The sequence below is a fragment of the Mirounga angustirostris genome, unplaced genomic scaffold (assembly GCF_029215605.1).
Source record: "Mirounga angustirostris isolate CCGP_5_RB_7025 unplaced genomic scaffold, mMirAng1.0.hap1 SCAF_14, whole genome shotgun sequence".
NCBI classification, from domain to species: Eukaryota; Metazoa; Chordata; class Mammalia; order Carnivora; family Phocidae; genus Mirounga; species Mirounga angustirostris.
Genome location: NW_026991722.1, coordinates 65071373 through 65097651, shown reverse-complemented (window position 1 = coordinate 65097651; position 26279 = coordinate 65071373). Strand labels below are relative to the sequence as shown.

General features: G+C 54.7%; 5 protein-coding genes and 1 pseudogene across 7 annotated transcripts in view; 2 read left to right on the top strand and 4 right to left on the bottom strand.

Annotated features, from left to right (window-relative positions):
• Positions 1–1153: 1153 nt before the first annotated feature.
• On the bottom strand, positions 1154–3243 carry SDF2L1 (stromal cell derived factor 2 like 1). The gene is made up of 3 exons (XM_045886411.3): positions 3002–3243; positions 2423–2619; positions 1154–1557 (listed from the first exon to the last, which is right to left on the bottom strand). Exons 1-3 carry the CDS (start codon positions 3219–3221, stop codon positions 1276–1278), a joined length of 699 nt encoding a protein of 232 aa, XP_045742367.1. The 5' UTR covers positions 3222–3243; the 3' UTR covers positions 1154–1275.
• Positions 3244–5521: 2278 nt separating this feature from the next.
• On the bottom strand, positions 5522–8958 carry LOC135362537 (coiled-coil domain-containing protein 116-like). Its single transcript, XM_064578060.1, has one exon. It carries the CDS (start codon positions 8614–8616, stop codon positions 7828–7830), a length of 789 nt encoding a protein of 262 aa, XP_064434130.1. The 5' UTR covers positions 8617–8958; the 3' UTR covers positions 5522–7827.
• Positions 8959–8996: 38 nt separating this feature from the next.
• On the bottom strand, positions 8997–13831 carry LOC123852387 (coiled-coil domain-containing protein 116). Its single transcript, XM_045886409.3, has 3 exons — positions 11831–13831; positions 10530–11087; positions 8997–10409 (listed from the first exon to the last, which is right to left on the bottom strand). The coding sequence occupies exons 1-3, from the start codon at positions 11906–11908 to the stop codon at positions 9387–9389; spliced, it is 1659 nt and encodes a 552-aa protein (XP_045742365.2). The 5' UTR covers positions 11909–13831; the 3' UTR covers positions 8997–9386.
• Positions 13832–14695: 864 nt separating this feature from the next.
• YDJC (YdjC chitooligosaccharide deacetylase homolog) lies at positions 14696–17187 on the top strand. 2 transcript variants are annotated; one of them, XM_064578059.1, is made up of 5 exons: positions 14696–14907; positions 14995–15154; positions 15353–15452; positions 15570–15747; positions 17050–17187. In XM_064578059.1, the coding sequence occupies exons 1-5, from the start codon at positions 14744–14746 to the stop codon at positions 17060–17062; spliced, it is 615 nt and encodes a 204-aa protein (XP_064434129.1). In that variant the 5' UTR covers positions 14696–14743; the 3' UTR covers positions 17063–17187. The 2 variants fall into 2 exon arrangements, with proteins under 2 accessions (XP_064434129.1, XP_045742364.2); XM_045886408.3 differs by lacking the exon at positions 17050–17187 and having other exon boundaries at positions 15570–15751.
• LOC123852385 (large ribosomal subunit protein uL22-like) lies at positions 17072–17826 on the top strand (annotated as a pseudogene).
• Positions 17827–22162: 4336 nt separating this feature from the next.
• Positions 22163–26279, bottom strand: part of UBE2L3 (ubiquitin conjugating enzyme E2 L3) — a 56877-nt gene continuing 52760 nt past the window's right edge. For both annotated transcript variants that reach the window (XM_045887184.2, XM_045887185.2), the window contains one exon: positions 22163–23595. In XM_045887184.2, coding sequence (XP_045743140.1) covers positions 23441–23595 — 155 coding nt within the window. In that variant the 3' untranslated portion in view covers positions 22163–23440. The remainder of the gene's footprint in view (positions 23596–26279) is intronic.

Sequence of the window (26279 nt, the reverse complement as noted above, 5' to 3'; positions counted from 1 at the left end):
GAGATGCTGTGTAAATCGTTGGCCAAGTGCCCGACACTTAGTGTTCAGTAAATGCGTGCTCTGCTGCTGCAATTTAATTTTTGGTCTTGTCCTGCATTCTGTCTAGAGCCATCTTAAGTGCTCCCACAGCTTCAGCCTTGGTTCCCCAAGGATCCTACATGCTGTACACTTTGCTTCTGCTATTCGTCTAGGTGTACACAATCATGTCGCAGGTCAGGTAAGTGATGGGAGAGGAGCTTAAACTTGTAGACAATGCTTGAAGCGTTTGGCAATGGAGGGATCAGGAGGTCTATGTTTGACCAGAGCAGGAGCTCATGGGTTGAAAGGGTGGGGAAGTAATGGTCCAGGGCCTACAGTGTGAGCCACCTCTCATCAAGTCTCACAATTGGCTAGAGCTTTTCTCACACCCCCATAAGGCCAATTGATTTCTCACCTGCAAGGTGCTCTGCCCACACTCCTCCAAGCCCTTCCCACCAGCTGCTACCCCCAGCTTCTCCTTGGGCTCTTGTATTCTCATTCAGAAAGTGGCACTCTGTACCCCCAGCAGCTCCCTTAAACCCCTCCCCTCCTACATATACAGCCCCACCTGGGCCAAGGTAGCAAGTCCAAGAAGTCTGTAGTATCCCCCATAACCTCTAGAGGTCACCTACACACCAGCAAAACTAACTGTTCCCTTCCTTTATTAGGGCCCTCCTGTTTATTGTTCCTGACTTTAAGTTGCAATGCTTTGCCTGCCGGAATTGTGCCTCTCCTTCCAGGAAGCCTTCTCAGGTCTCTACAGGTAGCAGGTCTTTGTGGTTACCTTCCCTTGCAAAATCTTTTGAAGTTTTGTTATCTCCTTGGGACCCTGGAAAGTTGTAGTGGGGGCTGGAGATGCCACATGCCCAGGCAGGCTAGGGTGTGAGAATTTAACACGAAGGCTCATGGACCTCAGGGGCTAGGGAACTGGGGTCACCTGCCATCAGACCATCTAAGGGTGGAGAGGGGTGTTGTGATGGCAGTGTTGGAATACTTGAAAGAGCATCAAGGTTTGGATGGGTTGAACTGTCATTCCGTGCTGGCGACAAGAGATTTTGCACTAAGGAAGAGATGGTGAACCAGGTCAGGGAGGCTGGCACCTCCTGGTCACCCCCAGGCTTACAGCAAAACACAATCACAGACTAACATTCTTTAATCACAAAGGCACTTGAGAACCCCTACAAACCCAAAGTCTCCACCAAGAGTGGTCCTGCAGATGCCCCACCCTGCTACCCTCCATCCACTCATCCATGGCACTCAGAGTTCATCGTGACCTGCAGAGGGATCCACACTGGGCTTGATGAAGATGCCTTCCATGGCCTTCCACGTGTTGTGTGTATTGGCACTGGACATGCCATGCACTTCGTGCTGCCCACGGATGGGGCTCCCATACTGCTCTCCAGTGACTGACAGGAACACAGAGGTGCCCACGTGCTGGAAGCGCACAGTGGCCTCTCGCTCCCAGTGCTGCCCTGAGCAGCGCACGGTCCACAGATCCAGGTCGTCACCCTCACCGTCTTCCCCAAAGGCGCTCACCTCCTATGGGTGCAGGGGATAGAAGGACAGTGCTCACCAGAGGCACACTGAATCCCCTGTGGTCACTTTGGCAGCAGCACTCACACCCAGGGCACTGGGCCTTGAGTCGTTCCCTGTACCCTTCTGAGCCTCAGCTTCCACAGCTGAAAAATGGGACACTACTCCTGTCACCCCCAGCATCCAGTAGGCTCTCCCCAACACGGTCTCTTCAAACACATGCACATCCTACCCCATCTGTCTGGGCGATAACCACTGGCACCCAAGTAGCTAAGACCTCCTCCTCTCTCCTCCATGTTCCCCTTCCTAACCTCTCTGAGCCTCACTCAGCATGACATCCAACCCCTAGGCCGATAGGTCTCTATTTCATACTCTCTCTTCTGACAAGTCCCCCAAGCAGCCTCTATTCCTCCCCAATCCCTCCCTGACCCCACAACCCCCTTATACCCCAACTCCACCCCTCCACCTCTCCATCCTCCAGTTCCAGTGAATTCCATTGGAGCACAAGCTCTTCCCCAGGCCGGGCAAAGCCCCAATTCCTCCCCTCTGTGGCCTGGAGAACTACTCATCCTTCCAGACCCAACCTGCGTTTCTCCTCCCCTGCCAGGTTTCATATTCCCCACCCCAAAGGCCTTGTGAGTCCCCTTCCTGGGTCCAACCCAACCCCAGGAGATAAGCTATCCAGCAGATCTCTCTTCCTGTCAGCTGCCCCGCAGAGGTGGTGCTCAGTAAACATTTCTTAATTGAAATTCGCATTTCACACAGGAAGCTGAGGCTCAGAGCCACTGAGAGGAAGAGTCTAGATTCTGTCCCTGCCCCCCCCCCCCCCCCCCACACACACACAAGGAGCCTCTCTGGGGCGAGGGCTCACCTGGTTGTTGGACAGCGGCGACGGAAAGTGGTGCGTGTGCAGGTTCTTGCCAGTTAGCACGTGCGTGAGCCGAACCGCCTGCCCGCAGCGCACCGGGGACCCGCGCAAGCACCCGCCGTCCGACCCACCGCGGATCCGCCAGTAGCTATTGGCGTCGTCCGACGCCTCCACGCCAGTCACCGACTGTTGGCCGCTGCCTGAGGGGCGACAGCCCACCCCACCCCGAGGTCGCGGTCAATCTCTGAACTCCCTACCCTTGACCCGGACACCATAAACTTTCCAAGACAACCTCAATCCTGGGACCCCAACGGCTCACTCCCAGCCCCCAACTCTGGCCCTTGGCCCCTGGCTGAACTCCCAAGTCCCTTGGCCTGCAGCTCCCGGACGACCCTCCTCGCCCCCGATATCCCGACGACCCCCTTAAAACGGCCGGTCCTTGGCCCCATTGGTCACCCAGCCAGGCTCCTTGATGACCCCCAGACTCGTAGCCCTGCAGAGTCCCCCAAGACCACCCCACCTTCAAACCCCCGGCCCCGGGCTCCGCCCCCTAATAATACCCCAGTCCCGGGCCCCGCGCACCGGATCCGTATTTGATGTCATGCGAGTGCAGCCGCACCCTGTGTTGCGTGTTGAACAGCTTCAGCACCGACCCGCAGGTCACGAGCCCTGCGCCGGTCTTGGCGGCACCGCTGCTCGGCACCAAGAGCGTCAGCAGCAGCCCCAGAAGCGCCGGTCCGGCAGCTCTGCCGCGGCCCGCGCTCCACATCGCCCCGGCCGAGCTCCGGCAGCTCAGGCCCATGGGACGCTTCCGTCTCCGCCACCAGCCAATCCGGCTCTGACAGAGCCTGTATGGGCAGCCAATCGCCAGCCAGCACGGCGCTCCGCCTGCATTGCCATTGGGTCGGCATTGAGTGGACCCGCCCCCGGCTTTCCAGAGCGGCGACTGGGAGGGGGCTGGAGACACGAGGAGGGCTTTGATTGGTCCACGCTTCCAAGGACTCACCAATGAATGCTAAGGGAAGGTTGGTGCGGCGCCGAGAGGTTAGAGAGACGCTGCGGAGCGGCGCTGTAGTTTCGGGCGACCCACCCAGGGGCCGCTGAAACCCTGGACACCTGGCTGGGGATCCCAGGACCCTGCGGGCACGTGTTCACAAAACCCCTTGATCTTGGATCGTCGGGCTTTCAATCACGATCTTTCCTCTCAACTCTGGGTCCTCAGCTTCAGGGTTCCTGGACCACTAGATTTTGTGGTCACGAGGTCGATGGATCTCAGATACTGGATAACTTGGTTCTTCAGTCCCTAGATCCCAGGATTAGTTAATTCCCCAGTCATTCGGTCATTGCCACCTTTCTGAGAATGGGTCACCTCAGTCCCTGGACCCTGGGGTTTTTTAATTCCCCTGGCAACTCACTGACTCTTTCCAGGGCAGAATCACATGCACTCGGCCATTGGGCAGCAGAGGGCAGCAGGGATCTGTGGTGTTGAGGATAATGATAGGTTCTCACCAGAAAGCCCCAAAGTGTCTTAGGAAACCAGAACCCTGGGAGACCAAATGACTGTGGGTACTAAGTGTGCCAGGTTTCCGATATGAGTGGGTCGCTGTCTCAGTGCCTTCTCAGAGGGCTGTCAGCTCAATCTTCAAGGGAGGAAAACTTATACGACTGTTTATTTATTCATTTGTGGAACATTCTTATGTTGACTTAACTCCAGGCCCTGTGCTGGGGGCCACTGGGGAACTGGCTCTGGGCTACATTACTCAATGGGCTGACTACCCATGCACTTGAGGCACCAACAAAGCAGGGAGAAAAGTTTAATTAAATCATTCAGAATTTTGCATTAAAAAAATCCAGAGTAAAGTCATTTTAATTACAGCAACATGTAATTTGGGGGTTTTTGTGTTTAATAGTGTTTCTATTTTGAATTACATATGGGATAAGACACTTGATCTTTTCAGGGTTTAGGGTGTCTAAATTGCTAAAGGTCTGCCCTGGCAATGGCAGACCCTGCACTCACTTGAGGGGCCTCCACTCCACGGTGGAGGGGCTAGAGTATAATCTGGGAAGCAATGGATATGTCCTCTTGGGCATACCAACAAGCATCTCAGACTTAATATGTCCAGAGCAGAATTCTTGGTCTCCTCCCTCAAACTTCTCCCCCCTCTCCCCAAGGCTTCTGAGTCTCAGTAATGGCACCTCCATTTGCCTTGATTCAGCCCCCAAATTGGGACTTATCTTTAATTCCTCTCTTTACCACATTTCTCACATCTCATCCAACACATCTTGATGGCTCTAAATCCAAAACAGATTGTAAAGCATCTCTCCTGCTTTCCTTATCACCACCCTAATCCAAGACACTCTCCAGATGGATATCTATCGATATCGGTATTGCCTCTCCAGATATGGACCATTGCCTCCTGATAGATTTCAGTACTTCCACTGCTCAGTCCCCTCCAAATCACTCTCCACACAGGGAAATGATTTATACCTTAGAAAGCATATATCAGGGGGCACCTGGCTGGCTCAGTCAGTAGAGCATGTGACTCTTGATGTCAGGGGTTATGAGTTCATGACCCACGTTGGGTGTGGAGCCTACTTTAAAATTTTTTTTTTAATCAGGGGTGTCTGGCTGACTCAGTCGGTGGAGCATACAACTCTTGATCTCCGGGTTGTGAGTTTGAGCCCCATGCGGGTGTAGGGATTACTTAAAATCTTAAAATATATATATATATCAAATCATGCCAAGCACCTGCTTAAAGCTGCCAACAGCTTCCTACTGCATATAAGACCAGAGGATGGTGAGGACACAGCAGGCAATCTCCCCCACAGGCAAAAACAGGATTCCAAGTATAGCAAAGACCCCAGAACTGGAGTAAGAGAAGCCAACGTGGTTGTCCCTCAACTTTCTCAGGGCCTCATGCCTTCTCACAGCTATTCCCTTTCCCTGCCTACCCCCTGCAGACCACCTTCCCCAGCTCACCCTATGGGCAGATGCTCAGGGCGGATTATGGTGTCTCCACAGACCTCCACTTTCCAGTCACAGATTGTCTTCAGGTTCACATGCTCATCTGCTCAACTTGGTTCCAGGGATTGCTCAAGGTGCAATCAGCTACGGGGCGGGGAGCGGGGGGGTGGTAAGCTGGCCTCCAAATATGGCTAGGAACAATTCCTCCCATCCCCATAGGTGTAAGCTGCTTCTCTCATCAAGACATGGACTCTCTCATCAAAACACTGAATCTGGGCCGGCATGGCAATTTGCTTTGACCAAGAAAATGGCACAGAAATGCTGTTTTGGGACTTCAGAGCACAAGCTGCAAGAGGACTAGTGTTTCTTGCTTCACATTCTCTAGATATGTGCTTCTGAGGCCAAGGTGGGGATATGTTCTCTTCCCCCCCCCTTGAGGACTTGGCAGAGAGCCTTGGAAAGTTGGCAGGTATCGTGCAGGCTACCGTGTCTCAGAGCCCTAGGGCTCCCCTCCAGGCTCTTTTCTTCCCCCCCTGCCCCAGGCTCTTTTATGCAGACAGAGTTTCTTTCTTTTTTTTTTTTTAAGATTTATTTATCTGAGAGAGAGAGAATGAGAGAGAGAGAGCACACGAGAGGGGGGAGGGTCAGAGGGAGAAGCAGACTCCCTGCTGAGCAGGGAGCCCGATGCGGGACTCGATCCCGGGACTCCAGGATCATGACCTGAGCCGAAGGCAGTCACTTAACCAACTGAGCCACCCAGGCGCCCCAGACAGAATTTCTTGCCTCTCTGGGGAGGGCTGGGAGATGGCCGCGCCACACTGTCCACACTGGTCTTTAGCGATCAGTGCAAATTGCGCCAGAATCTCCCAGTCTATCTTGGGGCTCCTGGCTGGCTCATTTGGAAGAGCATGTGACTCTTGATCTCCGGGTTGTGAGTTCAAGCCCCACGTTAGGTGGAGAGATTACTAAAAATAAACTTAAAAAAAAATCTCTCGGTCCATCCCAATTACCAGCTCCTGGGGAAAAAATACCTGACTGGCCTGGCTTGGAATAGGGATGTATCAAGAGGGCTAATCAACTGTGGCCAAGTGGTATGGCAAGAAGGTACAAGAATGTTGTGGCCCTACACTACAGTGGTGGTGGCAGTGGGTGGCCTCAGGGAATGGGCCTTATGAGCTGAGCATATGCCCTAAAAGATCCTTGCCACAAGAGCTTTCTGGAACAATGGGTCCCTGACCCACCCACCTTAGGGCCCCGGTCCCTCTTGACTGGAGCAGAGGAAGTGTTTCCTCCCGAATTGCAGAGCATGGATGTGGTGTGGAAGGTCCTCCCTGCCCGGCTCCGGAGCAGCTCTATAATCGCTTTGTCTTCACACGTGGGCCACTGAGCACGGTCAGGCTGGGTTCAGCAGACTTGGGCTCTGGTGGGATTCACCCAGGCGGGATCCAGGGGGAGGTGTGGGACACCTGCCAGTCTCCCTGCACTGGCAGCCTACACAGCAAGGCAGAGTGGAGCATCTTCACATGCTCTCTTGGCCACAAGGGTGACAGGGTGGTGGTGAGAGGTCAAGCGGATCCCTGGGTGAAGATGCCTGGATTGGGGAACAAAAAGGCTGCCCTGGGAAGGCAGAGAGGGAGAGGGTGCTGAGCTGGTGGCACAGGATGGCCAGAAGCCCCAGGAGAACCTTGGAGATGAGACCTGCCAATCACAACAGCAGCCAAGTCTGCAGACCCTTCCAGAGAGAGCTGTCTGGCCCAGGGGCACTGCTGAAAGGGGGTAATCACATGGCCAGCCTGGGGCAGCCAACTCACAGTTTGCCAGACCGGCAGCCCTCATGGGACCTAGCTTGGACCCTCCAGATTCGGGAGTTGGAGATGGGAAATACAAATTAGAAAGACAGGGGGCATCAGGAAAGGGCGACTGCATGGTTCCCCGAGAGGAACGTGAGGGTGCAGCATGTCAGAGGGAGCATGATGCTGCCCTGGCAGAGGAGGAGCCCTCTGGAAGCAGGACCATGATGCACAGGGACTGTTAGGGAAAGAGACCATGAGTCCTAAGAGGCTGGAAGAGCCAGGAAGGTGCACACTGGAGTGGAGGAAGAGCCCGGAGCAGGGACTTGTATTCAAGCAGAGCACGTTAGGTCAGGGGGTCGGAGCACGGCAGCTGTCAGGAAGGCCTGCCGGAGGTGTTACTCCAGGGCAGGTGCTCAGGCCTGCAGAAGTGGGGCTGCAATCTCTGGTCGAGAAAACTGTGCTCCATCAACACTAGCTTTATTTCCCCCACTGGCTCCCCTGACAGGCCAGCAGAGCTCCTCGTGGGCATCCAGCCCACCCTGACCTCTGCTCAGGGCAGGGACCGGCTGGGGGCGGGGGGGCAGGGCAGCAGTCCATTGGAGCAAGAGAGGAGCAGGGAATCAAGTGCTGGGTGCAGCTTACAGGGGGCCTCACGGAGGGTCGCTGCGGCCCACGTTTGTGGAGTGGCTGAGCCCCATCTCCACTTGAGGCTTGGGGGAGCTCTGGGATGGGCCATTTTCCCCTAGGAAATCCTCCTCCTCCTGCTCATCCTCTTCCTCCTCATCACTCTGACTGTCCATGTCTACTACTTCCTGATGCTGATGAGAGCCCATGCCTGGGCCGGAGAACACGGAGGGCTTGGGCTCTTGCTGGCTCGCGGGTTCCTGCTCCTCGGCTGTAGTATCCTCCGGAGCCGTGGGCAGCTGAGAATCGGGAAACTCACTGTCAAAGCTGAACTCCGTGGCCTCCTCCTGATCCGCTTGGGTGGCCGGCTCCAGCAGCGTGGAGAGGGACTCCATGCTGCTGTGGGGCGCCCCGTGGTGGGGGGCCCCGTGGTGCGGGGCCCCACAGTGGATGGTGCCGTGGTGGGAGCTGCGCTGGGAGGCGGAGTCATGCTGGGATGCTTGTCTGGACAGCTGCCGGGCCCACTCGGCCTCCTCCAGCCTGCGCAGCAGACAGCTCCAGTCGATCTTTGAGGACAGGCAGATGCGGGAGCCCTTCACCTTCTTGAAGCCCAGGAAGAGGTCCATGAGCGTCTCAGTGACAGGGAAGGAGATGAAGCCCAGCTGCTTGGAGAGGTTCTTCTCGAACTTGTACTTGTAGATGAGCAAGGACACGACCTGCTCCACCAAGTAGCTGACGAGCTCCTCGTACAAGGGGTTGGAGAGGTGGGATATGGTAGACTTGGAGGAGATGGAGGGTAGTGGCTTCTTCCTCATGAACTTGTAATTGGGGCTCTGTGCAACAGTCGGGGAGGGAAAGGGAGACACGTCATGCCACTCCCAATGCCTTAGGGTGCCCCTCACACCCAGAACACCCTCCACGTCACCCACACAGATGCCACGCTTGTCGTCACACTAGCCGTACGGCCTTGCCCCATCTGCTATGCTCAGTCCACAGCTTGAGCACACGTCCTGCGTGTCAGCCGCACCCTCACACTTACCACAATGGCCTCCTCACGCTGACCACACCAGTCAGGCCTGCGGCAAGGCTGGTGACGTCAGTCATGGCGTCAGCCAAACTGGAGCCTGGATAACCTGGGCTCTGGTAGGTTCTCCCCCAGGCTAAGGTTCAGAGGAGGGAATCCTGCCTGGGCCTTGATGGGTGAGACGAGAGTCAGGGGCTGTGGTGGGGACCTACCAGGGTGAAGCCACCTTTGTCTTCTCCATACCCTTCCTGAGTAACTCCCTCTCAGCAGACACACTGGAGAGTCCTGGCCTAGGTAGTGGAAGCAGAGGGAGCTGGACCTAGGATGCAGAGCCCCACTCTGGCTTAGGCTGCTGTCCACAAGGGACAGGACGCTGCCCACATAGAAGGGCCTCTGAGATTCACATGCAAACATTACAAAAATACCCAGGATAAAAAATAGGCTTTATTCATCTTTGACCACACCTGGCAGTAGCTAGGCCAGGATTTCTGCTCCCCATCAGCTTGTCACCTGCTCAGGTGGTTTCCACTGCGCAGGGCAAGATACCTGGGACAGTGGTTGCTAAAGGTGGTAGTTGAAGGAGCCTTTCCCATGCAGATCTTTCCTTAAGCTTCCTAGCCCCACCCTTGAGGTCTTGTCTGGGTACAGTGAAACAGGAGATGGGGAGAAGCTTCTTACCGAGGAGGCAAGTGGCGAGAGCACAGGAAGGTGGTGGGAGAAGCCAGGGCAGGGGGAGGTGAGAGGAGCTATGCCCCGGGTGGTGGGCTGGGTCTGGCTGGAGGACCCTTCCACCACGATCCTAGGGGCAGGCAGGGTGGGGTGCATGCTCCACCAGGGATGGGCCTTCTGGCTGGAGCTCAGGGGCCCAGAAGAAGGTATGTGTGGTCTCTGTACTTCAGGGTCCTGGTCAGGAGCCTCCTGTCTGGGGTGGGGTGAGGGAACCTTGGGTTCTTCTGTGGGTGTCACCTCGATCCTGAATCTGGTGGCCACTTGGGTACTAGACACAGGGGAACCACCTTCCTTGGGCTGGGCCCGTCCTCTGCCCTTGGTGCTCTTTCTTGGAATCATCTTGGAGCTGGAGACTTGGGTGGGAAGCACATCGTAGGGCTCCTCCCCGTCGGTGGGTGTGGCTGGCTTGGAGCCTGTTGTGGAGTCAGAATTGGGCTCTGTTGGGGGCTCCCATTCTGATGGGAAGAGAGGGCAGCCATCATGGCGGCAGGCTCCACTGAGCTTGTCCACAGCCTGGCGGACCACACTCTGCAGGGCGGGGAAGAGGTGGTGCTCAGCCAGGAAGTCCAGGGTCTGATAGGGCTCACGGAATGAACAGTAGCCAGGCAGGTCAAAGGACGCTGGCTGGCTCAACAAGGACTTGATCTCCTTATCAAACCCTCGCTTGAGGAAGGTCAGTTCCTGTTCTCCAGGCCCGGGCTCTGATGTTTGCGGTGTCCCTGTACTTGAGTCCAGCAGGCCTGAGAACCAGGACAGAGGTGGCTCCTGGGTCTGGGTCCACTGGCTGCTGGCCTGGCTGCCCAGTGAGTCCCACAGCAGGGAGTCCCTCCGGAAGCAGGACTGACCCAGGCCTTTCTGCAGAGAGAGGGGGGCTTTCAGGGGCATCCAAGAGCAGCCAAGCAAGGCCTAACCCTGGCCCTGGGCTCTGGACTGGGGTCCATCCCGCCCACCCTGGGCCATGGCCCTAGATCTCACCCCTCTGTTCTCCAGCTTCAGCAGCCGTTTGAGGTTCTTCTCCAGCAAAAGCCTGTCCCTCATGGATGGCAGTGAGCCCTTGCCACGGGTGCCCAGGTCACTGTCCTGGCCGTGGGAGCCCAGCCAGCCAGCTGTGAAGCTGCTATGGGAGTCAGATGTGGAACTGGAGGAGGATGGGTAGTTGTTGGGCCACCCAGTGCAGAGGCTGGGCCGGGCCCGGTGCCTGTGCGCGGTACTGAGGCTGGGCCGGGCGCGCACCCGCCGCCCACCCCTTGGCACCTCTATCGGGTCCTGCACCTCCACCAGTGGCACCCCAGCCTCTGTCTTCATAGTGGTCATGCGCTCAGTTGCCTCTTCCACCACCGTCTGTAGGCTGTCTAGCACCTGACCCTCGACGAGGAAATCCAGGAAGCTACCAAAGGGCCGAGGGTCCCTTGGGTTTCGTCGGTGGCCACGGAGCCTTAAGCTGTCTGTGGGGGTGTACCTCGATGGTGGGTGCGGCATGTGGCCCAACTTGGAGGCTTGCCCCATTTCCGGGAACAGTGGCTTCTTAGGCGGCTGCACCAGAGCAGACAGGCATGTCACATAGGGCAGGGATGTTCCACAGGGGTAGCGTCCCTGCAGGTCCTCCTAGGGTGCCAAGAACTAAGTGGGAGTGGGCAGTGGAAGGAAGTGTGCTTTGGAGTCAGGAAGTTCCTGGATTTGGACCCTAGCTCTGCCACTGCAGGCTGACACCTGGGCACGATGGCCCCTCTTGAGATCCAGTTTCCTCTTCTGCGAAGTAGGGATCGATTTCGGGTCACCCTGATGCTTCCCTGACACATAGATTTCATATATACAAGATGTGGCTAGGGAGCTTGCAAGCCCACTTCTGCCCTCACACAGGGCAGGAATGGGCAATCACAAACCCCTCTGAGTCCTACTTGGGCTCCTCATCTGTACTTTGAGCAGACCAGCCCTGTCTCCACTATACAGACCACCTGTAGTCCTGACCCCTGGGCCCCCCGTGGCTGCTTCTGAAACTTTGAGGCTTGGGCCCTGAGTAGACTCCATGCTCCCACTCGGGTACCACTCTACCAAGCTCCTCCAGAGCTGCTAGAGGTCAGGGGACACGGTGAATGAAATTGCAGGTGACTAGGGCCCAGCGGGCGGTCAGAGGAGTGGTCAAGGTGATAAGGATGTCACTAAGAGGCTCAGAGATGAGGTCAATAGGCACTGAGAAAGGGGGGCTGTGATCTGGGGTGCTGGAGCTGGTGGAGAACATTCTGGGGCATCTTGGGAGTCAGGGCCCTGCCGGACACACTTACCCGGGCCACGTAGGTGGTGTGGCCGGCCTCGTCGTCTGCCAAGTATCCGGAATGGTGGCGGCAGCTGGTCATGGTGAGGATGCACCGGCCGGCTATCCTCCTCCTCTCGGGTTCCGCAGCGCAGCCACTGATGCCTCTCTGCGCCGGGCGGGGAGATGGCGTGAGGGTCTCCCTAGGCCTCCGTGAGTCCAACTCTCCCTTCGTCTGTCAGCCACTGCGTCAGCGGTCCCGGGGTCCGCGGGTCCCTCGCTCCCCTCACCCCACGTCCTTCACGCGTCGGGCCCTTCCGCTGCTCGGCGTCCCCTGGGCGTCTGCGCACCGTCCGTGTCCAGAGTCGTCGGGGGTGGGGTCCCCAAGGACGTCCGCATGCTGTCTCCGACCATCTCTGGGCCTGAGTGTGTCCGACCCTCCCTCCTCCTAGACCCAAAACTCCCTGGCGTCTGCCCCTGGCCCAGAGCAGACCTGCTCACCAGAGTCCGCGCCTCGCTCGGTGCCAGTCAATGTAGTCTGCGCCCTCTCCAGGGCGGCGACACCGGGCTCTGGAGTCGCCCCCACCTTCCCCGCTTGCTCATTTACATGCTACGTCCTGATTGGCTCGCAATGCCTTCTAGCCCCCCATCCGACACAATGGCTGGGGTCGGGACCCAGACCGGCCCCTCCCTCGCCGCTCTGTCTTTGCCCCGCCCACATTCGCAGTGGTGTCAGGGAATGCTTCTGACTGCTCCCACAAGCCAGGAGGAGTCAGGCTGCGCACCTGAGGGGAGCCCTAAAGGGTCAAAGCCACGGCCTCCTCTGGTGACAGAAGCACTTTCCTCGACTCCACTCTGGTCGCTGCGTTTCCTGGGCTCCTGCTCTCTGACTGCTCCTACCTAGGGTTCTCCCCTCCCCCAGCGTGGACAACCCCAGTGGGGATTGGGGGTGGGGGTGGTCTTCAGCCCTCCCCCCTCTGCGGTGTCCCTGAGCGCAGCGTACGAGTCCCAGTTCTAAGGCATAGACCTAGCTTCAATTCCTAGCTCTGCTGTTTCCTGACAGTGTGACTCAACCTCTCTGATCATCTGCTCCTCCTCTATAAATAACTGAGCGTCCTTCCATATGGGAGTATGGAGATTAAACCAAATCTGCGTACAACACACCCAGCACTCCAATAAGAGCCCTGGGTATCTCTCTCTCCTTTCCCTCCTTTCCCCCTAAGCCCAGTAAACTAATGTCCCTTCCAGGTGTCACCTCCTCTGAGAAGCCTTCCCAGAAGGCCTGCCACCCCAAACAGAATTACCAAAAGCCCCATTCCAGACTCTGCCACTTGTATTGCTACTTGTCTACCAGATGGTGTTCCTTGGGGGTACGAACTGAGGCACTCCCCCCTAATCTCTAATATTTCCAATACCAGTAGGTGCTGAATAAATGTCAATTTCCTCTTTCCAATCTGCTTGCCATCAGGGCCTCTGGCTTTCCAGGATCAGCTTCCCAGGGGAGAAAGATAGTTGAAGTCCAACAATTCAATAATCACAACTGAACACAACAATCCTTATGCCAAGAGCTTGATGAAGAGCACGATGAGGCCTCTGATCTGTACAACATCCCACGAGGAGCATATGATTTGTTATGCTCAAGCTCAGCTCTGCCCTCTCTGCCCCTGACCCAGAGGAGAGCTAGGGACTAGACAACCAGAGTAGGCACAACCAGAGTAGGCCCAGAGCTTTGGAGGCCAGTCCCAGCTCCACTACTCCTGGCAGGCTCACTTTGGGCAAGACACTTCTCCCCTCTGAGCATCAGTTTCCTCATCTGTAAAACAGGAATGACATTACCAACCTCATGGGCTGGACACAAATGCTGTACTTTCCATTGGGAACATCAGCGTAGCCACATCACAATAAAAACTCTCTGTCAACCATGGTGACTATTTGTATAGTCATCAGTAAGGCAAGTTTTTCTGGACTACAGAGGGAAAAAAAATGAGATTATAAATGTAAGTTGTAGCCTGACACAGAGTTCAAGTTGTGGAATCAGGGACTAACACGTCCTCAAACGAAGCCATTGGTATAAATGTTTTCTAACTTAGAACTTTTATTTTAAGAAAAAGAAAGAACGAACGAAAGAAAAAGCCTCTTCCTAGAAAAAAATGTAGTCAATGTAGTCTGCGCCCTCTCCAGGGCGGCGACACCGGGCTCTGGAGTCGCCCCCACCTTCCCCGCTTGCTCATTTACACATTGCCTATTTGGCAATTTGAAAAAGTTCATAGTCACTATCAAAAAATGACACATTACAAGAACGAGATAACATTGATGTGATCATTATCGTCTCAAAACAACACAAAACTTTGGGGTGGGGGAGAAAAGGAATCGGGTTTATTTGCTTAGAAAAGTATTGGAAGGACACTATCCAGAAAGTTAACAGTGGTGAACTTACGGAAAGGTACGATAATTTTTTTTTTCCAACAGGGTTTTTTTCTCCTCCTATTTTTCATATTTCTTTTAAAGATTGTATTTACTTGAGAGAGCACGAGCAGGGAGGACGGACAGAGGGAGAGGGAGAAGCCCACGCCAGGGTGAGCAGAGAGCCCCATCCGGGGCTAGATCCCAGGGCCCTGAGACCATGACCTGAGCCGAAGGCAGACGCTTAACCGCCTGAGCCACCCAGGCGCCCCTGTATTTTTCATGCTGAATAACGTTTTTGCAGTTGCTGAAAGTTCCGTTTTGCAATATCCAGCCATGGTGTTTGGTTAGGGCGAGCGCACTGTGCGGTGGGAGGGGATCGCTGCTGGCCCACACCGGGACCGGTAGGTGGCGAGAACAAAGACCAAGCGCAGCGGCGCCGGGGCGTGCGCGTCGGGGCGGAGCCTCGGACTGCGTCTAGGGTGGGGCTTGGATCCAGTCCTCCAGAGTCCTGAGCAGTCCCTAGGAGTAATCCATGGCTCGACCGCGCGTGCTGCTGGTGGTCACCGCCGACGACTTTGGTTACTGCCCGCGGCGCGATGAGGGCATCGTAGAGGCCTTCCTGGCAGGGGCTGTGACCAGCGTGTCCCTGCTGGTCAACGGCACAGCCGCAGAGAGCGCGGCGGAGCTGGCCCGCAGGTGAGTGGCTGCACCCTACAGGGTCTGGGCGGGCTTGGGGAGCCGCCGCTCCGGCCGCCAGTGCTCCCGTTCGCGCTCCGCCTGCAGGCACCAAATCCCCACGGGCCTCCACGCCAACCTGTCCGAGGGCCGCCCCGTAGGCCCGGCGCGCCCCGGCGCCTCGTCGCTGCTCAGCCCCGAAGGCTTCTTCCTCGGCAAGATGGGATTTCGAGAGGCGATGGCGGCCGGAGACGTAGCCTTGCCCCAGGTGCGGAGGTTCGGCTGCAGGAAGAGGCTCGCGTTGACCCCCAAGGCTCATCCCGAGGGTACCGTGAAGCCATTAGGGGCAGGGTCGCGCGATGGATGCTTTCCTGGTTCATACTGGAGCAGTCACGCAGAGGCACTTGGAGGGAGTCCTAGGTTGCTGCTTCCCGACATTCAAGGTGCCTTGTCGTTCTCTCTCCAGGTGCAGGAAGAGCTGGAGGCCCAGCTGATACGCTTCCGAGAATTACTGGGCAGGGACCCCACTCACGTGGACGGGCACCAGCACGTGCACGTGCTCCCAGGTTGGGGGGTCGTTGTTCCCTGGTGGGGCGCCCGGGATGAGAGGTGGTCCCAGGTAGGGATGAGAGGTGGTCCCCGGTAGTAGGCCGTGCTACTTCCTGACTCCTCCCCGCCCGCAGGCGTGTGCCAGGTGTTCGCAGAGACGCTGCAGGCCAACGGGGTGCGCTTCACACGGTTGCCGGTGGAGCGTGGGGTGGACCGCTGCGCGTGGCTCGAGGCCCCCGCGCAAGCTTTCGCCTGTGCGGTGGAGCGCGACGCCCGGGCCGCTGTGGGCCCCTTCTCCCGCCACAGCCTACGGTGAGGCCCTCCGCCCCTGTCCCGCCCATATCCCGCCCATATCCCAGTGGGTCCTGCTGGCCCTTCACCTGACAGCCATGGCCGTTCCTCAGGCGTCCACTGACGTCGCCCCCACCCCAGCCCTGCCCATCACAGCCCTGCTGGTCCTCGCCGCTGATGCCCCTACATCCACAGGTGGACGGATGCCTTCGTGGGCCTGAGCACCTGCGGTCGGCACATGTCTGCTCACCGCGTATCAGGAGCGCTAGCTCGGGCCCTGGAAGGCATACCCACGGGCCACACCCTGACAGCTGAGCTGATGGCACACCCTGGCTACCCTAGTGTGCCTCCGTCCGGGGGCTGCGGTGAGGGCCCCGATGCCTTTTCCTGCTCTTGGGAGCGGCTGCATGAGCTGCGTGTCCTCACCGCGCCCACACTTCGGGCCCGACTTGCACAGGATGGAGTGCAGCTCTGCACACTCCACAGCCTAGACTCCAAGAGGCCTGGGGAAGCGGTCCTTGGAGAAGCCAGTCTGGAAACATTCCTGGAGCCCTCCCCACCATTCCCCTGACAGCCAGCCAAACATAAATGTCCTTTAGTGCACAGTGTCAAGCCCTGGGACAGCCTAGAACGAGGCCGAGAGCAGGGATCCAGTAACATACTTCCCTGGGCAGGCCCCTGTCACCTCTGTGTCCAGGTCCTCATGGCTCAGAATGGTGGCCAAAGCTTTGGCAACCCATCTTGGCTGCTGGCAGGTAGGCCCTGTGACATCTGAGCCTGGGGCCTGCCAAAGCATCTTCCTTGTTCAGATATGGTAGAGAGAGAGCGCTGTATTAATAAAATGTATGTCTTGTAAATTTGGGTGGTTTTTATTTTTTTTAAAGAGTTTATTTAAAGAGAGAGAAAGAGAATGATCGGGCGGGGGGGAGCAGAGGGAGAGAGAGAGAAGCAAACTCCCCGCTGTGGGGCTCGATCCCAGGACCTGGACATAATGACCTAAGCCGAAGACAATCGCTCAAACCGACTGAGCCACCCAGGGACCCCAAGTTTGGGTGGCTTTTAAACTGTGCCCTGGGAACTGTGAAAACGTTCAGACACAAGACAGGGCAAACGCAACTCCTTCAGGGCCCAAACCAGGTCATTATAACAGAATAGATATGCAAAACATACTCCAAGTTCTAGTTTTGTTCATGCTTAAGTTTATTATTTTGGGGGGAGGGAGGTTGGGAGAAGAATGTCTCACCAGGCTACTTTTTGGAAGGTAATATTATAAGCTCAAATTTTATTTAAAAAGTCACTTGTTTTTCTTCCTCTTCCCCTAAGCGGCCTGAGGTGACCTCTGAAAATGGTTCGCTATTCGCTTGACCCAGAAAACCCTACGAAATCATGTAAATCAAGAGGTTCAAATCTTCATGTTCATTTTAAGAACACACGTGAAACTGCTCAGGCCATCAAGGGTATGCATATCCGAAAAGCCACCAAGTATCTGAAAGACATCACTTTACAGAAGCAGTGTGTGCCATTCCGTCGCTACAATGGTGGAGTTGGTAGGTGTGCCCAGGCCAAACAGTGGGGCTGGACACAGGGTTGGTGGCCCAAGAAGAACGCTGAATTTTTACTGCACATGCTTAAAAATGCAGAGAGTAATGCTGAACTAAGGGTTTAGATGTTGATTCTCTGGTCATTGAGCACATCCAGGTGAAAAAAGCCCCCAAGATGCGGCGTAGAACGTACAGGGCTCATGGTCGGATTAACCCATACATGAGCTCTCCCTGCCACATTGAGATGATCCTTACTGAAAAAGAGCAGATTGTTGCTAAACCAGAAGAGGAGGTTGCACAGAAGAAAAAGATATCCCAGAAGAAACTGAAGAAACAAAAACTTATGGCCCGGGAGTAAGTTCTGAAGAATAAATACAAATAAAAAGAGAAAAAAAAAGTCACTTGTTTTGTTGTTGTTTTGCGGGGCTTGACCTCACAACTGTGAGATCGAGACCTCAGCTGAGATCAAGAGTTGGAAGCTTAACTGACTGAGCTACCCAGGCACCCCGAAAGTCACCTGTTCTAAACAGGCATCGCTTTGCCAACCTAGGGGCAGATCTAAGGAGGTCCTGAAAGCCTATTTAAAGTTTTCCAGAAGGAACAGTCTTCTGTGGAAATGGGATCCAGGACTCCTCACCAGACCTGGTAATGTGTACATGCCCTGTCACTGGGGCTCATGTGTCTTGGATCAAGGAGAGGCAGGGCGCAGATGGGGAAGGTGGCAGGGAGTTCTTGGGAGCAGAGAGCCCCACTCTCGAGTGTGGAAAGGCAGATGGAATAATGATCCTTCCTGTCTCATTTATTTTTTTTTAAATCTTATTTATTTATTTATTCATGAAAGTCAGAGAGAGAGGCAGAGGCAGAGGGAGAGAAGCAGGCTCCCCGCCTAGCAGGGAGCCCGATGCGGGACTCGATCCCAGGGCCCTGGGATCATGACCTGAGCCGAAGGCAGACGCTTAACCATCTGAGCCCCCTTCCTGTCTCATTTAATCTCACATAATCCCCTATGCACAGGGACCAATATCTCCATCTTACAGACCAAGAAGTAGAAGTGGCAGAGCAGGGCTTTGAAGCTACCTGCTCATTTATTCACCATGCCGTGTCAGGCAAGGAATCGGGCGCCCAAAGAGCTCTCTCAGCCTAGGCAGCCCTGAGGGATGTATAGCTTTCTGAAGGGGTAAGGGTGGGATCTTGCTCCTCCTTCCTGCTGCCCCCATCCTACACCTCTACCCCCTTGACTGTGGCTTCAGCCCATTCTTTTCTGGCTCCATCTTTCTTTCTTTCTTTCTTTTTTTTTTTTTTTAAGATTTTATTTATTTGAGAGAGAGAATGAGAGAGAGCACATGAGAGGGGGGAGAGTCAGAGGGAGAAGCAGACTCCCTGCTGAGCAGGGAGCCCGATGCAGGACTCGATCCCGGGACTCCAGGATCATGACCTGAGCTGAAGGCAGTCGCCCAACCAACTGAGCCACCCAGGCGCCCTGGCTCCATCTTTCATACTAACCTTCCCTTGACCATGATTCTTTCAGCAACAGGCCCTTTCCTCCTACCCTTCCTCCGTGGCTGTAAACTGAAATCACTTAGTCCCTCCTAGTGCCTTGCCCTCACCTCCTTGCCTCAGCCCAGTGGGGTCTGGCCACATTCCTGCAGGCTGCTGGCTGGAGCTGGTAGGGGTGGCCTGAAGGCAGCCTGTTGGCACAGAGGCACCTCCTTTGGGGGGGCGGTAGGGGATTCCACTATTTTGACAGGAGGAGGCAGCTGGCTGTGGGGCTCTGAGACTCAGGACAGAGGTGTGGGTGGACAGGAGAGATTTGGGGTCTGCACAGACAAGATGAAGGTGCGGAGTGGGCTCCTGTTGCTCAGGGAGGGAGAGAGGAGTGAGCGGGCTGAAGGCCCAGATCAGCCCTAGGGACCATGAGCATGTAACAGTGGAGAGAAGACAGGGGCCATGGCCACACTGGTAGAATAATCTGGAGACCGAGGTCCACCTCACAAGGGGAGGGAAAGTGATAAGGCAGAAGGCTGCAGGCCGTACAGGGCCTGTTGCGGAGCTGGTCATTAGGAGCCCCACTGGGGAGATGGGGGTATTCCTACATCAAACCTGCTGTGCACTGGGTGGCTTAGGCAAGGGGTTTACTGTTCTCCACCCATTCATCAGTTATGGAACGAAGGTCTATTGTGGGCCGGGCCAGGGCTGGGTGCCAGGACAGACCAGCCTGCAAGGAGCTCAGTCTGGCACGAACACGGGGATAGCTAGTGTGATCCGGACTGCAGAGGGAGGGGACTGGGGGAGGAACACAAAGCAGAGTGTGGGGCAAAAGGGGATTCCTAACCAAGTCAGGCCTGCTTGGAAAATGCCCTCTGAAGAAATGACTTCTTTCTCTGGGCCTCAGTTATGACCTCCGCTGTCAGGCAGCCCTTTGCGCTCTGATCCTCTGAGAGGCATGTAGGGTGCCCCAAGGAGCCCTTCTGCAAGAACGTGTTCCAATCACCCAGGAAACAGCTATCTAGCAAGTACCGCCTGAGCCAGGCTACCTTCATCTCTGCTCGTTCTCCAGCTGGTGCCATCACCCCGTGCTGCATGAGGGACGCAGGGAGAGGAGGAAGAGCCAGTGCAGACGGGGCAGGAAGAACCAAGACCAGCTCTGGCTTTGCCTTCGACCGGGTCAGGGGGCTGCCCTGGCAGGGTGGGACATGGAGGTGCTGCCAACGAAGAAAGAGAGCGGGGCTGAGAGGCCGCCAGCCTGTGGACTGCGCAGTGAGGAAGTCCTGGGGCCCTTGCCAGAGGAAGCCTCAGGGAGCCAGGGGCTGACAGAAGCCAGGCTGCCATGGGCACTGGAGTGATGAAGTAGATGTGTATTTTGAGCTGAACAATTAATACAAGAGTGAGGAAGGCAAGAAAATGGTGGCTCCGGAGTTGAGAAAGTTGAGAGAAGGTCCCGTAGGGCTCCGGATTTGGGAAGGGTCAGGCTCCAAGGAACCTGAGGGGTGGACTGTAACAGGCTCTGGAGCTAGACTGTAAAAACCCAGGCCTGGTTTCCTTGGCTGTCACTGAACCTCAGTCTCTTCCTCTGTAAAAATAGGGATAATGGTGTCCATGGCGTTGTCTGGAGAGTCACGGAGGATGAAGTGCTAGAACACGGCAGAGTACCCTGCTGATGATCAAGGGAAAGGACCGGCTCCTTGCTTCCTGGTAAAAAGACATCCCAGGAAGGTTCCTCCTGGACACCTGCAGACCTATCTGACAGGGCAGGTCTGGTCTCCGCTGGTGTCAAATTCCAGACAGGGAAATAAGAAACAAGCATCACGGCCCCATGCTGCGTCAATACTACAACAGGAGGTCACTGGGACTTGGAGGCCAGATTCCTGGCTGGAATCATTCAAGGAAATGGCCTAGCCCCAGCCTCAGGCACACCCTCCTGAGTTTGGTGATGTTGAACAAGACAGCCACCCTTCCTCAGGGACTCAGTCTGCTCCTCTAATAGTATCACTCTCTTGGGACTGAGAAGTGTACTGAAATGAGGCATATACATAGAGGCCACTGTCCCCTCCCCTGACACCCAAGGTGCCCCTTGGCAGGCCCTAATGGTCTGGATCTCCAGCCTTTTTGGCTTCCCTCCTGGGAAGGCCACACACCTCTGTGCTCTCTTCTGGAAACGCTGGGCGTGGGGAGAAAGGAGCAGGCAGAAGAGCGAGCCTGGGCCCTGGCCGTCCCTCCCCCGTCTACAAGAACATAGGCCCCGGGCTCTGCCCACTCCCAGTAAGGAAGAAACCCACAAGACCAAACCAGTGTCGGAGAGCATTTTTATTAAGGGCAGCAGAACGGGATCGCGGCATCTCAGAAAGCCTATTTCTCCGTCATGGGTGTGGCGGGGAGGGGCAGGGTGGGCAGAGAGGACCCAGCGCACTCCGAGGAACCCGGCGGGCGTGAATTCCTGAGTGGGCTCGGGTCAGCGGTGGCCGCTCCACAGCTCTCCCCTTCTCCAGAGGACCCAGCTGTTTGGTTGTGCAGCAGCCAGGGCTGCCCGCCAGCGTGCTCAAAGCCTGGCCTGGGGACTGCCCAGGCTGGACGGGACAAACTGCCTAGGCCTGAGGGAGGGCCCACCCACTGCCTCGCTCTCCCAGGGCCAGGCCTCTGATGGGGCAAACCCTGGGCTGCCATGCCAGGGCTGGGAGTCCCTGAGGGGCTGCCGGCTTTCACAGAGGTATCCTCCCATGATGAGCAGAGAAGTGAGAGGGCGACAGGCGGGCAGAACTATGCTGGTAGAGATACGAAGCAATGGGACAGTCTCCAAGAATGGCAATATTTCTGGGTTCAGAGAAGCAATGAGAACAAATGGTGGCTTATTTGTATAGCTTCTGACAGAATTTGGCATTTTATTACAAATCTGCATGTGAGTGAAATAAAAGTCCATCATCACCTTTCTGCTAATGAAGAGACAGATGTGGAAACACTGGCCCGACGCGCTTGTGTTCCCGGGCACATGGGAGTCTCCAGAACCTGCCCCCGGCGTGCCTAGGACTAAAGAAGCTGAGTTCATTGACACACCGCAGGGGCCATGCACCTGGACAACTAAACAACATTATGCTGCCTAACCTACCCATCACACCCACCTCTGCACAGGTGAAACCATCTTACAGGTCTGTAAAGCCCCGGAAAGATCCCAAGTAAGAGAGCTAAAAACAGAAAGCAGTTTCTTCACGTGATCTTCTCCACAGAATCTAGCTCCCCCCTGAGGACCAAGAAGGGCAGCCGCCAGTGGCAGAAGAGGAGTTGGTGACACGGCGTCTGGACCATCGGCTTCCTCTGGGTGTCAGTGACCCGCATTCTCGATTTCAGGGGCAGTCCCGCTTGCTTTGAAAAGACATTAACATTCAAATCCTTACAAGTTCATCTGATGATAAATTCTAAGGTCAATTTTATTTCTACAAAAAAAGGCAGTCAAAACAATATAAAACACATGTAAAGGATATTACTGAGTGAGCTTCAAGTGGAGCTTGACTCTGCAAAGGCTGTTGAGTCCAGAGGGAGAGGGAAGGCCGGCTTATTCCGGGGCTGGCCGGCAGGGCACCGGCAACCCCAGACCGTTGCTGGCTACAGCCAAGTCCCGCCAATTCCAACCCCGCAAAGGGTCAAACTGTGCCGAGCGAGGGTCGCAGTGGGGCTGCGCTGCACTGAGGAGCTGGGAGAGCGAGCTCCGTGGCACATTCAGATGGAGCTTAGAGACAGGTGAGCGTGGAATTTCACAGGGACATCTGGCTTCGGCGTTGTCCGCAGTGACCAGCACGTCTTCTACAGTGGCTGCAGGGAGGAGCGTCAACCTTTGGCCGCAGGAGCCTCTCTGGCGAGAAATTCCTCACACAAATGCACAGCATCCTCTGGTCGGCAGGCCCTCCCCTGGGGTTGCCACAGACCTGGGTTTCCCCAAGCAGGCCAGGCCAGGCTGAAGTTCAATCACGCACACAGACATCAGGGTTTGCCCATTTAACCAATATTATTGTGGTAACACCAGCCAGATTTTTACAGAAGAACTGGGCCTCCCTTTTCATGGCTGGTTTTTGTTTTGTTTTGTTTCGTGGTGAGGGGGAGGTGGGGTGGTGAGTGGTGGTTTGCTTGTTTTTAAATTCTTTTTAAAGGACATTATAAATTGGAGCCAGGAGAATTTGAACCAACTCCCACACAGGGCAGTGCAACATGGGAGTAGAGAAGCCACCAGAATTGCCAGGAGCGGTCTCTTCTCCTTTGCAGAGGAGATAGCCCTGGGTCTGGGGGAAGTGAATGAGTGAAAAATAAACCAAATGCAAGAAAGTGGGAGTTGCAAAGGCAGGGGAAGAAAGGGAACTGCAACTTTTTTTTTCTTTTTCTTTTTTTTCCTTAACCATAAGGGCTAAATGTAAATTGAAGGTTTTGGATCAATTTGGACAAGAAAAGAAACACCATTCTTTTAAAGTAGATTGAAGCAGTGATTTTTAAAACAAAGAAAGCAGAACTAGAACATCTTAAATTTTTAATCCTTTCTTTACAGGTTACCTAAACCACTTTTGATTAAGAAAACTGTAGAAAGTTAGTAACTGCCACAAGCAAATGCCAGGCGGCGGCACGTGTCAATTTTCCACAGAGTCCTGCTTTGCGGGGTCTCCGCTCACACTCGCTGGAATCGGTCGCGGCAGAGTTTAGTCCACAGGTCGCTTCTCCCCGTATTTCTTTGTAAACTCTTCAGCATTCTTACAGAATTTTTTACGGTCCTTAGAGTATTCTTCAGCTAGGTCAGCCCGAAGTGGGTGCTCGGGCTGGGGGTCGTTCACCAGTGCTATGAGGGACTGGATTACTGCCAAGAAAAGGACCAGGCACCGCTGGTTAGAACAGTCTCAGAAAGGGCAACTTCTGACTGCAACACTGACTTACATCAATGTGCTTTTAAGATAAAGTGGCCTCCTGTTTATCCAAAATTCTAACCACCAGGGCGCAACCCATCTCTCCTCTGTAGTTGGGAGAAAGTGCTGGGCCACAAGCTGCTAACAAGACAGCGGGTAACTGTTCAGAGTGACACCTCCACCTCCTCCAGGAACCTTCCTGAACTGACATCTCAGGGAACCCCAGTCACTCTCACTCCCCCTTCTCCTGAACTCTGGAGATCTCGGTCCTAGCACGGACACCCCCTCACATACATATACACACACTTGCACACACAGGTGGAGCTTCTCCAGGGCAGGGACTGGGTGACGTGTCCCCTCACTACGATCGGTTCAGGGGACTTTGGTGTCTGCATGGTGTAAATGCATAATGAGCTCACCCTGGAAGACCCCTAAGAGCTTCTCAACTAGCTGAGACAGGTTCACTTGACACGCTGTCTTAACTGCTAGAAGGTAGCTAACCCTCACCAGTGTTATGCTCTCAATCCCAGAAGCAGAAATCACACCAACTGCTTGGGGTGGGCTCCACAACGCTTTCGCAAAGTACAGTAAGTCCTAGATGTCCTGGAAGGCTAGCCCTGGGATGGAAGGGCCACAGGGGAAAGGAAGGTGGGGGAGGGAGATCGAGGGGGAAGGACGGAAGGTCCAGGAACCCCAGGCTCCCTCACCTCAGAAGTGGGATGCATGTAGCCACTTCGCCTTCTCACACACGTTTTTCCTCACCCAGCCCTAATTAGGACCAACACCCCCAGAATGCTGTGTTCCTTCCCACTGCCACGTTCCTAGCAAAAAGGCATCTCTCCTCTGGATTACCGATGCCACGGATTCCTTTGCTGGGGACTGTGTTTTTCACCCCAGCATTACAAGTTATGGATTAAATGCTAGTGCTGGCTGAGCCAAGCACAAAGGCCTACCCAGCCCCTAGCTCTGCTCTGAGTGGGAGGAGCACAAAGTACCCCTGGCCAGGCAGCCAAAGCCCACTTGCCCTCACCTCTGCCTATCAGTGCTACCAGGTGAGATGGGCAATTGAGGGTTTCTGTGACCATGGTGGACACAGCTGAGGAGGGGTGGCACATGCAGGGCTGACGGGGTCCAGGCTGAGTAGGGAGGAGGGGCTGGTGGGCAAAGAGGGTGGACTGTGAAGAGCAAGCAGGAGTGAAGGGCCTGGAAGCGTCTCTGTAGGCTGAGGCAGTTTCTAATCCAATCTCCACACCACCCCCAGGGGCAGGCATTATCACCTCCCACCTGTAAATATCTCTAAGAGGAAGCAGGCCCTGCAAGTATATTTTTGTCTGTTTATTTAAGATTTATCCCTTTCACATTTGATTCTTGTGTGACAGCACAAATGATAATAAAGCTATTTTGTTTGTTCCTGTTTCCCCAATTCCCACCACTGGTGTTCCACTGTTTGCCATATATCCACATATAGCCTAAATGATTAGTTACCTAATATATTTCTCTAAATCACCTCATTTTTTAAAATATAAATTTTTTTCAAAGAAAAAGTAAATGTAACTCCAATGGAAAATCACTTTGACTTGCCATAAACAGAAGGCATGCATCAACAAACATTAAAATGAGCACCTAAGGCCCCCTCCTGTCCAGCCAAGGGAAGCAACCACACTGAGACACTCTTCCAGAGCACACCTTTCACAGTTTCTCTCAGACACTACCTCAGCTCGAGGGCCATGCCCTATTTTAGCAAGCTCCCACATTGCCCACCCTGTGCTCAGCTGTGAGACTGCTCCATATCCCTCCTGTTGTTCTTGACTTCAGGTTGGAAACCTGCACCACATGTGACTCAGTGCATAAACAGATGGCTTCCTGTCTTCTGTGTGATTAGAAACTGTTCTATAGCAGAACTGCTGCTTCATTAGCATTTCAGGAACCTCAAGGGGCTCTTGCCTGGATGAGTGCGTTGGGGGTGTGTATGGGGGTGGGGCACTGAGGAGTTTTCAAGGTTTCCTGTTCACCCTCCGTGATGGGTACTCAGGTTCTCTGGCTTTTCACTAGGATCATCTTAATACCTGATGTATCAGTATAAAACCATTTGTTCATTATTAATGCTGGCTTTTCAAAAGATAATCACTTTGCAAGTTTGCTATATCTGTTAAATTCTTTTCTGGTAACTTGCTTTCGCTTATTTGATCAAGTCGAAATATTCTCCAATTTATTTAGTAGTTGTGATGAGTATTTCATTCTTTCTCTGTTCCTTTGGGGGCATTTCGGGCTCCTTATTTAAACTGTAATAAAATCCAGCTGAGCTTAGCTTGCTTTGCTAGTGAGGACACTGACAGCTACAACTGCTTTTCACACTACAACTGTGGCCCCATCCCAGCATTTTCACACATAAAACAGCGCACTCATTATATTTTACAAATGGTCTAGCCCTGGCTTTTTTAAAATCTCTTCCTTGACCCAAATGTTTCTGAGAAGCTATTTTATTTTGCCTCCAAAATATAAGAGTTTAAAAACATTACCAAATTTTACCTCCTACTCTCAATGTATAGGACCACAGAATAAAGGCTATAAAATTTCCCCATTTTTGTTCTTACTGTCTCTTTGTAATAGGGGATGTAAACAATATCCGTGATTCAAC

Coding starts and splice junctions, on each gene's coding strand:
- YDJC (XM_064578059.1), top strand. CDS start 14,744: ATGGCTCGACCGCGCGTGCTGCTGGTGGTCACCGCCGACGACTTTGGT. Junction 15,155..15,352: donor GAGACGTAGCCTTGCCCCAG/GTGCGGAGGTTC, acceptor TTCTCTCTCCAG/GTGCAGGAAGAGCTGGAGGC. Junction 15,453..15,569: donor GCACGTGCACGTGCTCCCAG/GTTGGGGGGTCG, acceptor CCCCGCCCGCAG/GCGTGTGCCAGGTGTTCGCA.
- LOC135362537 (XM_064578060.1), bottom strand. CDS start 8,616: ATGAGGAAGAAGCCACTACCCTCCATCTCCTCCAAGTCTACCATATCC.
- LOC123852387 (XM_045886409.3), bottom strand. CDS start 11,908: ATGACCAGCTGCCGCCACCATTCCGGATACTTGGCAGACGACGAGGCC. Junction 11,088..11,830: donor CCTACGTGGCCCGGGTAAGT/GTGTCCGGCAGG, acceptor GCTCTGGTGCAG/CCGCCTAAGAAGCCACTGTT. Junction 10,410..10,529: donor TGAAGCTGGAGAACAGAGGG/GTGAGATCTAGG, acceptor CTCTCTCTGCAG/AAAGGCCTGGGTCAGTCCTG.
- SDF2L1 (XM_045886411.3), bottom strand. CDS start 3,221: ATGGGCCTGAGCTGCCGGAGCTCGGCCGGGGCGATGTGGAGCGCGGGC. Junction 2,620..3,001: donor TGACATCAAATACGGATCCG/GTGCGCGGGGCC, acceptor GTCGCCCCTCAG/GCAGCGGCCAACAGTCGGTG. Junction 1,558..2,422: donor CGCCGCTGTCCAACAACCAG/GTGAGCCCTCGC, acceptor CTGCACCCATAG/GAGGTGAGCGCCTTTGGGGA.